The sequence below is a fragment of the Hyperoodon ampullatus genome (assembly GCF_949752795.1).
Source record: "Hyperoodon ampullatus genome assembly, chromosome: 19".
NCBI classification, from domain to species: Eukaryota; Metazoa; Chordata; class Mammalia; order Artiodactyla; family Ziphiidae; genus Hyperoodon; species Hyperoodon ampullatus.
In genome coordinates, this window is record NC_136932.1 from 1,898,483 (window position 1) to 1,911,826 (window position 13,344).

The 13,344-nt window shown below is 60.3% G+C and overlaps 2 protein-coding genes across 2 annotated transcripts in view; both read right to left on the bottom strand.

Moving 5' to 3' along the window:
• Positions 1-247: 247 nt before the first annotated feature.
• Positions 248-8,616, bottom strand: SPATA20 (spermatogenesis associated 20; the record flags this gene model as incomplete). Its single annotated transcript, XM_079724618.1, has 16 exons — positions 248-609; positions 780-860; positions 1,684-1,883; positions 3,836-4,047; positions 4,330-4,498; positions 4,830-5,022; positions 5,104-5,313; positions 5,415-5,489; positions 5,713-5,817; positions 5,921-6,051; positions 6,411-6,612; positions 6,712-6,855; positions 6,934-7,088; positions 7,272-7,336; positions 7,449-7,622; positions 8,540-8,616. The coding sequence occupies 16 exons, from the start codon at positions 8,614-8,616 to the stop codon at positions 439-441; spliced, it is 2,364 nt and encodes a 787-aa protein (XP_079580744.1). The 3' UTR covers positions 248-438.
• A 3,994-nt stretch (positions 8,617-12,610) lies between these two features.
• The window catches only part of EPN3 (epsin 3), a 5,805-nt gene continuing 5,071 nt past the window's right edge, over positions 12,611-13,344 (bottom strand). The window contains exon 5 of the mRNA XM_079724908.1: positions 12,611-13,135. Within this exon, the coding sequence (XP_079581034.1) occupies positions 12,807-13,135 (329 nt within the window). The 3' untranslated portion in view covers positions 12,611-12,806. The remainder of the gene's footprint in view (positions 13,136-13,344) is intronic.

A 13,344-nucleotide genomic window follows, 5' to 3' on the forward strand; every position in this document is an offset into this window, starting at 1 on the left:
TTCCCCTCCCGTGCAAGTACACACCCACACCCCTGGTGGTCAGTACTGGTGCCCTGACCTCAGCTTCACTCAGGTTGCAATGACCACAGAGCGGGGCGGAGTCAGCCTGGTGACCTCTGAAGGTGAAAGAGGAATCCAAGGAGGCAGAGGGGGCAGCTAGGGGCTCCCAGAAAAGGGGCCCTGGACTGCTGGCTCCCATGCTGGAGCCCGAGGCCCCTCTCTTATAAGCAAGGCTGAGGCCCTGAGGTTCCCGCAGGACGCTGTTAGGTTTATTCCAGGGTAAGCGGGTGCCCATGGTGGGGCAGCGAGGATGGCCGAGGTCACCTGGTGACAGTGTGCTCAGCGGCGGTCGCAGGTGCTGCAGGGCCCTGCAGGGCAGGAGTCTCAGGCCAGCTGGGAAGCTCCACTTTCTGCCCCAGGCCGGGGTGGGGGAGGCAGTCACTGATGTAGCAGTTTCCGCAGTTCACAGGGCTCGGTGACGGGCATCCAGCAGGCCTGGTTCTCACACACATAGGCAGTGGCCTGGCCTTCCAGCCGCCGCAGGGTGCTCAGAAAGGGCAGCTGGCGGGACAGGAAGCTCGAGGGGTCCCCATCGGCCAGAATCAGCACCTGGGAGAACGGCAGAGAGGGTCACCTGGGGGCACTGGGACACCGGCAGGGCCCACTAGTGGGTGTCTTCTCCCCAGGCCTTCAAAGGAGCCGGAGATACTGGGGAGCTGAGGAGGGGAGGGGGCCCTGGCAGGGGAGGAAGAGGGTGGGGCCAGGCTCACAGACCAAACCTTGTTAGGGGTGTAGATGGAGTGGACACACTGCAACAGAGCCTTGGTGTCCTCGGCCTGGGGGTCTCCACAGATCACGATCTGGCCAGAACAGAAAGGGAACTCCAGTGACGGGTGCAGAGGGGCTGGACCCAGACCTACCAGGGCTTCCCCATCCTCCTGCCAGCCACCCTACATGCCTAAGAAGAAATGGGGACTCAGCTCAGCATCCCCCAGACCAGCTGCCAGGAGGCCGCGTCGGATTCACCGCTCAGCAGGTGAGAACATGTACACGCACACACAGACACACACACACACACACACACACAGAGGCAGAGATATATAGGCAAACATGCAAATATAAGCAGACAAACCTGAACATGGGGCATACACACACAGACCAGCAATCACGTACTAGTGAACACTCACACCAGCACACACTCAGAAAGGCAGGCACACAGTCACATACCTCCACTCCAGAGTCATACACATCCAGAGGCACATGCACAGCAATAACACACATAGAGACTTACACACAGACAAGCATATATCTGCACGCACTATACCGCTGACCCAAATATACCGACACACAGAGAATCACAGAGAATCACAGAGGCACAGAGAAGCCTCAGAGAAACACTTCAGCAACCACAGGGACCCATATTTAACCCCTTCCTCTGAGAGCCCCAGTCACACAGGCACCTGCCCGTACCGGAGGCCTGCTTCAGACACACACTCACACAGACTCCCCCACCTGCACAGAGCAGCCTTACAGACATTCCCTCGGAGATACCTATACACACACTCACACAGGGCCACACATTCATGGACCTGAGCTCTGGGGACAGCCCCGGGGACTCCACTCCATGTCTCTATTGCAGCCCCGGCTCCCCTCCCACCCAGGGTCCCTGCCCAAGTGCCCCACCTGCTTGAGGGTCTGCTGGTGGGCTGAGAGGGCGCGGACCATCTCAGGCAACGCCACGGGGACACGGCGCATGCGCTCAGAGAAGGCGGTCAACAGGCGCACACACTTGTCCATCCAGTCCTCGCGGCCCGTGAAGCCGTGCAGCCGAAGCAGGTTCTGGGCCGACATGGAGTTGGCGCTGGGCTCTGCACCGTCCTGGTCTGCAGGGTGCATGGGGGCAAGGGCTGAGAGGGAGGGTCACTGGGTCCCAGGACGCTGCTCCAGGACCGTGGTAGGGCAGCTGGAGGGATGGGGTGGAGGAGTCCCTGCCCGCCGGCTCATGCCCCAGGTCTGAGAGTGTCATGCTGACCCCAGCAGTTGCTGACCCTGTGCGCGCTCACACGCATCCTCAGCTCCACCTGCTCCAGGCTGAGCTGTTGGTCCCCAGGCTCCCGATCTCCCTGCCGACACCTCCATCGCTACCCCTGCCTCCGCCTCCCTCACCTCCCACTTCTCAGCCATCGTGAATCTGCAGGGTCTGTGGCCGGAATAGATCCAACCCGACCACTTCTGCCATCTCGTACCTCTACCTCGTCCGGGCCTTTGCTGACGCTTGCCTGGACTAACGCCACTGGCGGCTTCCGACCTGGCCGCCCTGCTTCCCCTCCCCCGTCCCCTTCTCCACCGTCGGTCTGAGTAACATTCTTTTTTTTTTTTTCTGGACGCGCAGGCTCAGTGGCCGTGGCTCACGGGCCCAGCCGCTGCGCGGCATGTGGGATCTTCCCAGACCGGGGCACGAACCCGTGTCCCCTGCATCGGCAGGCGGACTCTCAACCACTGTGCCACCAGGGAAGCCCGGTCCGAGTAACATTCTTAAACCTAAACCAAAGCAAATCACAACCCACTCAAAACTCACCAGAGCCTTCCACTCCTTGCCTCACCTACAAGACCCTGCAGGGATCCAGCCCCACCTGGGCATCCTCCCCTCACACGCTGACCTCTGCCCGCCCTGTCCTCCAGGGCACACGCTGCCCACTCCAAGCCTCGCACAGGCTGTTCCCTCCACCTGAAATCCCTCTCCTGGGGATCACACGGCCCCATCTTGCCCTCCAGACCTTGGTTAAATGACTCCCCCGGCTGAGCTGGGCCCCACCGTTGTTCTCTCAGGGCCCTTTCAGTTATTCAGCTAACGTTTATTGAGCACCTAATTACGTACCAGGCCTGCGCTAGATCCTGGGGATAAAGCAGTGACAACATCCTGCCTCCGAGACGCTTACATTTAAGTGGGGGGAGAGACCATTAACAGACCAGAGGCATCAGGTAATGCTAAATGCCACTGAGAAAAGTCAGGAACAGGGTACATGGTAGGCAGCTCCTACTTCTCCAAGGCACTCACAATTTTAACTACGTATTTGTGTGTGTGTTTTTGCTTTAAACATTACCGTCTGTTAGTTGTCCCCCTTACTGAACAGTAAGCTTTATGAGGGTAGGGATGAAGCTGGCCTTGTTCAGTCTATCTAGGCATGCCACTCACTGCCACTAAGCACGCTCACAGAATAGCTACATCAATCTTCATGTCAACCATGTAAGGGAATGCCAACATTAGCTCCATTTTGCATATTAAGAATCTGAGGGGACTTCCCTGGTTGCGCAGTGGTTAAGAATCCGCCTGCCAATGCAGGAGACACAGGTTTGCGCCCTGGTCCGGGAAGATCCCACATGCCGCGAAGCAACTAAGCCCATGTGCCACAACTACTGAGCCTGTGCTCTAGAGCCCGCGAGCCACAACTACTGAAGCTCATGTGCCTAGAGCCCATGCTCCGCAGCAAGAGAAGCCACCGCGATAAGCCCGCGTGCCACAACAAAGAGTAGCCCCTGCTCGCCCCAACTAGAGAAAGCCCGCGTGCAGCAACGAAGACCCAACGCAACCAAAAATAAATAAATAAATTAGTTAATTAAATTGATTCGTTTAAAAAAAAGAATCTGAGGCTCTGAAATGCAACGAGACCAGCCCAACGTCACTCGGTTAATGGGTGGTAAAGATGTGAGCCCGGGAGGGCCTGGCCCCTGCCCATGCTGGCTCTTCACCACCACACTGCACTTACGCCTCCCCCAGGGAAAACCAAGCCCCGTCGGGTCCAGGACCCCAGGCCAGCCCCACATCCTCACTGACCGTCCTTCAGACGCAGGGGCAGGCCAGCCCCCAGCTCAGCCTCACTGCAGAAGTAGCCACCACCCCGGGAGTCCCAGAAGAGCCTGTCCTGCGTGTCCTGCAGCCGCAGAGCCCACTCGAGCCACGCGTTCTCCTGTGAAGCCTCGTACAAGTCCAGCAGGCCCCGCACCACGAAGGCGTAGTCCTCCAGGAAGCCCCAGCAGGGCGGGTTGCTGGGGGGACAGGCATTGGGGAGGAGACAGGACAGGGAGAGAGGGGCTTTCACAGAGGAGGCCCTTTGCACGTGCTTTTGTTTAACCCTCAAAATCTAGCTCTTGGGGAGGTCCCGTTAGCCCATTTCCCAGATGAGCAAATGGTCCCAGGGAGACTAAGAGCTCATAGTGGGCAGAAAGCAGAGCCAGGACTAGTGCCCACCCGGAGAAGAGAAGAGGGGAAGAGAGAAAAGCATGGGATGCCCAAGGAGGCAAGCCTTCCTGGACTGCACGGCCCCCCACCTGTGCTCCACGGTCCCCCCAGAGCCTGCATAGCAGGTCCGCATTAGGCGGCCACTGGCCACGTCAAACATGTGCCGCTTCAGGAACTTGGCACCACTGAGGGCGTAGTTGATCAGCCTCTCCTGGCCCAGGACAGCCCCGGTCACGGCAAAGCCAGACACCATCAGTCCTGGAGGTAGGAGACACGAGTGGCTGTGACGCTGGCCGGGGCCCCCCTGGTATGTCCATCCCAACCCCCCAAGCTCTGACACCTCCCTGGAGCAATAGGGTAAGCGGATAAGAGTTTGAGCTCCAGCGCCAGGCAGAGCTGGGCTCCTGTCCCTGTGTGTGACCTCGGGTGGATTACCGTAACTCTCTAGACCTCAGTCTGCTCATTTGTAAATTAAGGACAATGAACCTGATAAAGGGAGAATTACTATTTAGCAGGTGCCTATCACACGTAAGGGCCCTTATGAACGGTTAATTCTATAAACGGATCAGGCCTCAGAGAGCCACCCCACCGTTCCAGGCCGCCAACATCTTGCTGTCCAGGTGCGGCTTCGGCCGATGTTTCCGGGCCTGGAAAAGCTTCTCGAGGCCTGAGTTGAGTAAGGTCCGTACGGCCTCCACTTCCAGGCCAAAGCGGGCAGCAGTCAGCTCCAGTGAATACCGGACGGTCAGCACGTTCTGGCCCTGCAGCTCCCCCTTTGGGTCCTGAAGAAAACAGCCCTTGTCCGAGGGAGTCCACTTGCCTGTCTGGCTTCAGGACCCCTCCCGTGACCCAGCAGTCCTCACCTGACTGGGGCTGATGTTGCCGGCCTCCTTGAGCCCGTAGTGCTTCATGAGAAGCTGGCCCAAGGTCAGAGGCTCGGTGGCGCCCAGCACGGGCTCGGGGAGGAGCTGCTGGACCTCTTCGACCGTCCACACGTAGAAGGCACCCTCTTTGGGCCTCGTGCCCTGCTCCGGGGGCGAGTCTGCGTCCTCTGCACTGTAGAAGCCTCCAGACTGTGGGGAGGGGAGAGTTGGCTGGCCCCAGCCTTCAGGGCAGCCAGTGGAGGCCCCAAGCCCTCCCACAGCCAGGCCCGCCTGCCTTAGTGGACACACACCCGGTGACTCAGGTTCCGAGCCACGTACTGCAAGATGCCTTTGGCAACTTCGGAGTAGAACTCGTCACCAGAGATCTGAGTGGGAAGGAAGGAGGCTGTAAGCAGAGGAACCTAGGTACAAGGGGCAGTCAGCGTTCTCCCAGGAAGGTAGGGAGGGACGCTGGGTAGTGGACATATGAGAGAGAATTAGGGGTGAGGTTAAGGGAGAGCCACAGTCACCAGGAAAGCCCTGCAAACGGGCAGCCAGGCGTTAGGTGGACAGGCTGGGCCTCTGCTCTGGGCTGGGATCAGGGGTCACCTGGAAGGCCTGTGAATAGGCCACCGTGAGCTGTGCCTGGTCATACAGCATCTTCTCAAAGTGGGGGACGTGCCACTGGCGGTCCGTGGAGTAGCGGTGGAAGCCCTGTGCCAGGAGGAACGTGGGGCTGGAGGCCGATCCCAGCTGCGGTCCCCGCCCCCGCTGCCGCCTGCCGCCCTCTCCAGGGAATGCCTAGCCCCCGCCTCACCTGCCCCACGTGGTCTCGGATGCCCCCGTTGGCCATCATCTTCAGGGTGTGCAAGGCCATCTGCTGGGCCCGAGAGCCATCCTGAGTTAGCCGATGGCTGAGCCAGTAGGAGAACAGGAAGCTCAGGATCACTGCAGACACCAAGAGCACACGGGTGAGAGACCGGGGAGATCTGGGTGATCAGGACTCGGCCAGGCTGGGGTTAGGGGTTCGCTCAACAGGCAGTCTCTCTGGACAAGCTGGGGATCAGGAGATCAACCCACAGGACAGGTGATCGTTACCTAGGTCAGCGTTGGAGGGTCCCTGCTAAGACCAGAAACCAGGGCTTCACTAGATAGCTACTGACAGACAGGCCGGGGCTCAGGAGGTCACTGGCCAGACAGGAGAGCGGGAGGCTACTAAGCAAGACGAGAGTCAGGAGAGCACTTACTAGGGTGGCTTCAGAAGGCCAGGCCGGGGCTGGAGCGGCCACGGGGCGGGGGGCACTGACCTGGCGTGGGGAACTTGGGGGCCTCGGCGAAGCCGCCGTACTCCTCATCATAGCTCTCGTCCAGTTGCTGGAAGCAGCGGCTGTTCGTGGCGGCAGCGGAGGGTGGCAGCTGGCGGTCACCCATGCTGATCTCCGACCGGGCCAGCAGAGCCGCGGTGACACGCTGGCTGTTCTCCAGCAGGGCACTCTTGTTGTGTTTCCACTGTGGGAGGCAGGGGCAGACCTGGAGGTCAGCACCGGGTGGGGGCCCTTGTTCCCTCACCCTTGCCCCCCGGCCCCCCACTGCCCAGCGCACACCCACCTGCTCCCGTATCCTCATCAACACAGTGCGGAAGCCAGCTCGGGTCAAGCCATCCTCAGGGGGGAAATAGGTGCCCCCCACAAAGGGCTGGAGGTTGGGAGTCAACCACACACTCATGGGCCAGCCCCCACCACTGCTGGTGGCCTGGCGGAGAGAGGGCCAAGGTGAGGGGAGCGGCCCCACGTGCAGGGGCAACCACCCCTCCAAGGGAAGGCCACTCACCTGCACAAAGGTCATGTACGCTTTGTCCACATCGGGCCGCTCTTCCCGGTCAACCTTCACGCTGACAAAGTCCTCGTTGAGCAGGCGGCCAATCTCCTCGTTCTGGAAGGACTCCTCTTCCATCATGTGGCACCAGTGGCAGGTGGAGTACCCCACTGGAATGGGGTCACGGGGCCAGGGGGGACCAGTGACTGGTCCGAGGGGGGCCAGCCAAAGGGCCGCGGCTGAGCCAGACAGGCCCCGGCTTGTAGTTTCCTGGGAGGCCGCCAGGCCCAGGGGACCCTTCCCGTACCCACCACCACTCCCCTCACGCAGCCCAGGGAAGGGGGGTGCAGTACCTGAAAGGAAGATTGGCTTGTCTTCTTTCCTGGCCTTGTCGAAGGCTTCCTGCCCCCAGGGGTACCTAGGCCCGGCAGGGTGGGGCATCACTCACTAGCCCGGGCGGGGGTGGGCGGTGGGGGATAGGAGGGCTGAGGGTCCAGCTGCCCCGGGAGGGCATCAGGAGAGGGACTCACCAGTCCACAGGGTTGTAGGCATGTTGCAGGAGGTACGGTGACTTCTCACTGATCAGGCGGTTGGGGACTTTCCGGGGTGTGGACTGAGAGCAGTGAGTCCGGCTCCCATGCCCTCCAGCCAGCATGGGCACTGAACTACCGACCGTCACGCTTCGGTCCCGGGAGGAGCTCCCCCTGTCGTGGGCAGGCGGGTCAGGCGAGGAGTCTCCACCGCCTCCCCCTACACCGACCCCCGAGGCCCACCTGACCCCACCCTGCCCTCAGGCACCCCTCCTGGAACCCCCTGTTCCCAGCCCAACCCACCTTTCTGAACCACGGGGGAGACCATGGCCTTTGCGCTTCCCCTTGTGTTTTTGGGGGGGTGAAGAAAGGTGGCTCATTGGGGCTCCCTGCCAGGTTAGCCTCCCCCAACCTCTCAGACCTGGCGGTGGGAAGGGTGATGACTGTGAGGTCAGGGCGAGTCACAGTGGGTGGAATGCTCCTTCAGGCTCCATTCTCTTCCCCTCACCGGGCCCCACCCCAGGGTGGTTGGGCTGGACGTATCCCTCTGGCATGCCTGCCTGGGTGTGATCTGGGCAGCTGCCGGGTGTGGGACTGGGCCAGGTGAGGGGCAGTGAGAAGAAACTCGGCAACGTCCACCCACTGGGCACTTCTTGGGGGGCCAGGTCCTGTGCCAGACACCCCATGGCCCCCAAAGAATCAGAAACTGGCCCTGATCTCAGGGGCTCAGCCTGGGACAGTGGCACTGTAAGGCAGGTCTAAGTAATGACAGGCCCCTGCAGCATTAAGGACTGTGACATGCCAGCCCAGGGTGCTTTTGGACAAGGACCCTTGGCCCACCACTGGGGTTCAAGGAGGGCTTCCAGGAGGTGGTGCCAGAACAGAGTCCCTGGGGCAAGCCAGCCCTGCAGCTGGAGGGAAGGGAGGAGGGGGTCACTGTCTGGGCCAGGTCTAGGGAGCGGACTCGGGGAAGCAGGCACGGGGCCGGGGGTGGGGAGGTGGCCGGGCAGGCACAGGGGACCAGCGCCGGGAGGACTGGCCCCGGGGCCCCGCAGGCGCAGGGCCAGAGCGGCCCCCTTGCCCGAGCGTACCTGCGGCTGGCGGCGAGGCCCGACGCGGCGCGGGGCAGCAAGAGGCCGCGGCAGCGCCAGGCCCGCGCGCCCTGCATGGCTGCTGGCGGCCGACGGCCCGGACGTCGCGGACAGGAAGGGAGGGCGGGAGGGAGGCTGCGAGGGGCGGGCCCGGGCACCCGACAAGCCGCGGGTGCGTCTTCGCGGGGACCGCAGGCCACGCGGCTGGTCTCCGAGCGCCGCCCGGTGGTCGACCGAGGGACTGCAGACCGGATAGCCCGGTCTTGGGAGGACACGGGTCTGTGCCCAAAACTGGGCCGACTCGGCTGGACCTAGACCAGCTGTGGGGGTTAACCCTCCTGAGTAGAAGATGGAGGGCTGTGAGGACGCCAGGGCCGTGGAAAGCTCTGAGCCTCCTGTCATTCTCTCCAACCCTAGCCCGTTTTACAAATGAGAACTGAGGCGAGAGGCAAAGGCGTGGCTTGTCCAGACCCTCCAAGCCAGGAGTTTCGCCTTTGCTCTGCCCACCCCCCACTCCCCAGGGCCTCAAGGTCCTGCTCAAACCCCACCCCCTCCAGGAAGCCTTCCCTGAATAATAATAATGAGCCAACTGGATGTCCTATCAGGTACCTTACACACGTCTCATTTGCTACATTCAGTCAACATTTATTGAGTGCCCATCGCCTACCAGGCACCCTGTTAGGTACAACGGTGGGCAGAGGGGGACCAGGCTCCTGCTCTCGTGCTGCTCACAGTCTGATGAGGGAGGCAGAAGCCAGTCAGACAACCAGACAAATGAATGTACAACCACCCACTGTGAGAAGTGCCATGACTAGGTATCACAAGGAAACTGGTCTGGTGGGAGAGACGAGGCGGGAAGGCCTCCCTAAGGAAATCTCATTTGTGTAGCAGCCTTCGAAGAACAAGAGGATGGATTCTGGAGAGGGCTTGGGGAAAATGATGAGGAAGCAAGAGGAACAGATGTGCAAAGGCCCTGTGGCATAGCAGTGAGTCAGGGCTGAGGAACTGCAGAAGCCAGCATGGCTACAGGACAGAGAGCACAGGGAAGAGAGATGGTAGATGAGGTTGTGAGGCTGCGGAGGAGGAAGGCAGGGGCCAGGTCTTGAACTTGGTTACTGATGAGAGCAGAAGAAAGCTTTGGAAGGGCTTTAGTCAGGGGAGTGAGCCTGCATTTTGGAAAGGTCCCTCCAGCTTCCTGGTGGAGAATGGACTGGAAGGAGACAAGAGTGAAGCAGAAGGGTTCAGAGGCCATAGCAGGACCCAGGGGAGAGCTCTGGGAGGTCTGCACCAGGCAGAGGTGGAGATGGAGAGGGGGGTGGACTTGAGGTCAGCGGAAGAGGAAACATCGTCAGGATTGTCTATAAGGGAGAGGAGGGTGTCAAGAGTGAAGTGCAGAGTGGGGCTGGTGCTGAATGGGGGGGCATTTGCTGAGGAGGGGGCACAGGGAGAGACTCAGACCATGGGTTCATGAGATCCGTTTGGACGGTTGGTTTGAGATGTCCTCGAGATGTACGTGTGGAGACGACAAGGTTCTGGAATGCAGAGGAGGGGTTGGTGGCAGAAAGGGCTCAGAGTGGCTGCTCAGTGCAGACAGCGTGGGATCGCCCAGGCTGACTGCGGCGAGAGGAGAGGCACAGGCTCGGGCCTGGGCTTGAGGAGCTCAGAAGTGCACCCGTGAAATACACAGAGGGTCATGGGAAAACCAGGAGAGGGTGTTGTCCCAGAGGCAAAGGGACAGAGAGTTGCAAGGAGGGAGGGTCAGACTACGGAGAAGCCAACTGGGATGGGACAGAAAAAGGTCCACTAGCTTCAGCAACGTGGAGGCCATTGGTGGACTTGGCAGATGAGCTCCAGGAGGTAATGCCGACAGTAGAAGCTGATTGGAGTGGGTGGGTGGGGGGCGGGGGGAAGAAAGGGGACATAGAGAGGAGGGGCACCTGATGCGAGGGGAAAGGTGGAAAGACACTCTCAGGCTGGATGAGATTAATTACGGCAAATATCACAGGGAAGGATTCAGTTGAGAGAAGGCATCTGATGATGTGGAGGAGAGAGACCTCTGAGATGCTGGGATAGTGGAGGGATGGGAGGGCTGGGAGGCGGGAGAGGCTGGTGTGTGAGCTCCCTGGACAGAATCAGGTTAAGATCAGAGAACAGGAAGCCTGGTTTTAATGTGGAGGAGTTTAGGATGATGACGAGCCCCAGAGAGTGACCAGGGGTGAGAGCAGCTGAGAGGTCAAGGGGTGGCGAGGTCCTCTTCTTGGATAATGGAATCACATAAGATTGAGCAACATCTGGGTGAGAAGACCATGAGCCACGGCACGGGGAGGATGAGGTGGAGCGCAGACCCAGGCAGGAGGAGGCAGGACACCAGGTGGCTCCAGTCTCTAAGGAGGGAGGGGTCTTCCAGGAGAAAGACGGTCCAGAGCAAAATGGGGAGCCAGACTACCAACCTCCTCTTGGTGGGAAGCAAAACAGCACCCCTTGGGAGCCCTTAGGGAAGCGGTGTCCACAGGGAGGGCCAGTTTAGAAGAGGAGGACCCAGGCTGAGGAGGGGCGAAAGGTGGGTCAGTGACCAAGAAGGATGGAGATCTCCCAGGTTTGTGCAGAAGATGGATGGGTCTGGGTACTGCCTGGCAAAACCAGGAATGAGAGGTATCGCAGGTTCATGCCTCCTGGTTAATCTCCGAACAGGGTGGATCCTGGGCTGAATGGACACTGGCCTGGGAGAAGCCACACAGCAACCTCATAAGGAAGGAACTCTTGTTCCCATTTGACAAGTAAGGAAATGGAGGCACAGTCATAGAGAGGTTAAGTAATTTACTCAAGGTCAGGGAGCATAACCACTTATTACTAAGTGATTATTATTAAGTGCAAACTTTAGAGCAGTTTTGAATGCTGTCAGTCTGACTCCTAAGTAGATGCTCTTGTCCACTCTGCCTGTAACAGGTACAGTAGGACTGACTCCTTTCCCCACCCCCACCTTAGGAAGGAGACCAGCACTGTGTCCTTCCCCACCAACTTGGGTGTTTCTGTCCTATGGAAGGCCATTCTACCCCAGGCCTTTGGCCTGCTGCCTGCAGAGCCGGACCCTGGGCACGGAAGACACATCAGTGCCCAGTGGTTGGAGAGCACTGAGTAGAAGAGAAGTGAGGGTCACCATGGTGGCCCTCAGAATGAGGTACCAGGCCCTGCCCCTCCCTTCGGTTTCTCAGACCCCACACAAGCCCCCCGGGAGGCATCATGGCTGAAACTGAGTTTCTTGCCAGTCCTGGTGCAAAGACGAGAGGAGTAAGAGCCCGATGTGAGGTGATTCAGTAAAACAAAGGATCGTGAGGGCTCTTGGATCCGGCTTGCCTGCCCCACCGAGCTCTGAGCTCCTGGAGGCTGTGGGCTTAGCAATTCTTGAATCCCTCCCAGACGAGCCTAGCACTCTGTCCACAGCAGCCGGTCAGTATTTGTGAATTAAATCTGGGGCCCAGGGTGGGAGCTCAGAGCTCTGAATCGCAGCCCCACTCTGCTAGCTCTGTGACTTTGAGCACGCCACTTAACCTCTCTGAGCCCCACCTATAGAGGGAACGGGGCCAAGGGCTTTGCGCTGGATCTAACGCTCTGCGGCTCCCGCTTTGATATTCTTAACCCAATTTTGAAGGGGCCCCACGTTTTCATTTTGCACAAATTATGTAGCCATTCCTCAGTGGGAGTAATATTATCTACCTCAGAACATTGATGCAAGGATTAAATGAAATAATCTGTCTGAAGTGCTTAGCACATAACGAGTGCGCAAGGGAACAACTGTCTCTTGTCCCTTGCTATTAGATCATCTCCCGCGCCGATGTGTGATAAATGGTTGAATGAATGAGTCTGGGGAGCATGTGGAAGCGAAGGTGCCAGGCTGAGGGTGCTGTACAGGAAGCGGGCGCCTTTTTGTGCCCCACATTGTGGAGCAGTCGTTCCCACGGCAGCCGCTGATTCGTGCTGTGGTCCGGGCCTGGCCGCCACGCCCGGCAAAAAGTCCACTTGGTGAGACCTGAGGACGCGGGTTCCGGTCTTTTTTACGAGGCGTGGTCTCGGCCCCAGTGAAGTCGTCCGTCTCCACTTCCAGGAGCTGCAAACAGCCTGCGGAGGCCAGCGGGCAGCATCTGCGCCGGCCTCGGGGCGGAGTCTCAGCCTTCCTTCCTTCCCCGGGTGGGTCCTGGCGTGGCAGCCCCGCCCCGCTCACGTCAGGGGGCGGGGCCCAGCGCCGGCCCGCCCGAGGCGGGGGCGTTGCTCAGAGGAAAGGGTTGGTGCTGGCCTGCGGGGGCTGGTTGAGCAGCCCTGCGGAGCCTGAGGTGGGCAGCAGAGGCTGCGGCAGGCTCCCAGGGGACGGCGGCGTGAAGGCGCGGGCTTGGGGGAAGACGCTGACCGAGGCGGGCAGGGTCACGCCGGCCGGCACGCTGCTAAGCGGGAGCGGCAGGGAGGCGCTGTAGGGCAGGGAGCCGCCGACCGGCCCACCGGCAGCCAGGCCCAGCGCCGGCGACCCGGTGCGCATCTGGTTCAGGGTCGGCCTGCCCTGGTCGCCCCCGCCGAACGGGTTGTTGGGGGATGGAGTGCTGAAACCTGCGGAACGAGGTTGGGTTGGGGGACTTGGAGCGGGCCAGGGGCCCATAACCCGAAGTGGGGAAGGGGCAAGGTGGCCAGATCTGGGGTCTTAGAAATAGGGAAGAGCTAAGATTGTAGGGCAGGGTCTGGGCTCTGAAGGAAGAGACGGAGAGAGAGCAGGGGACCCCAGTGTTGAGACCCAGCAGGGACGAGGGGGTGTCCTACCT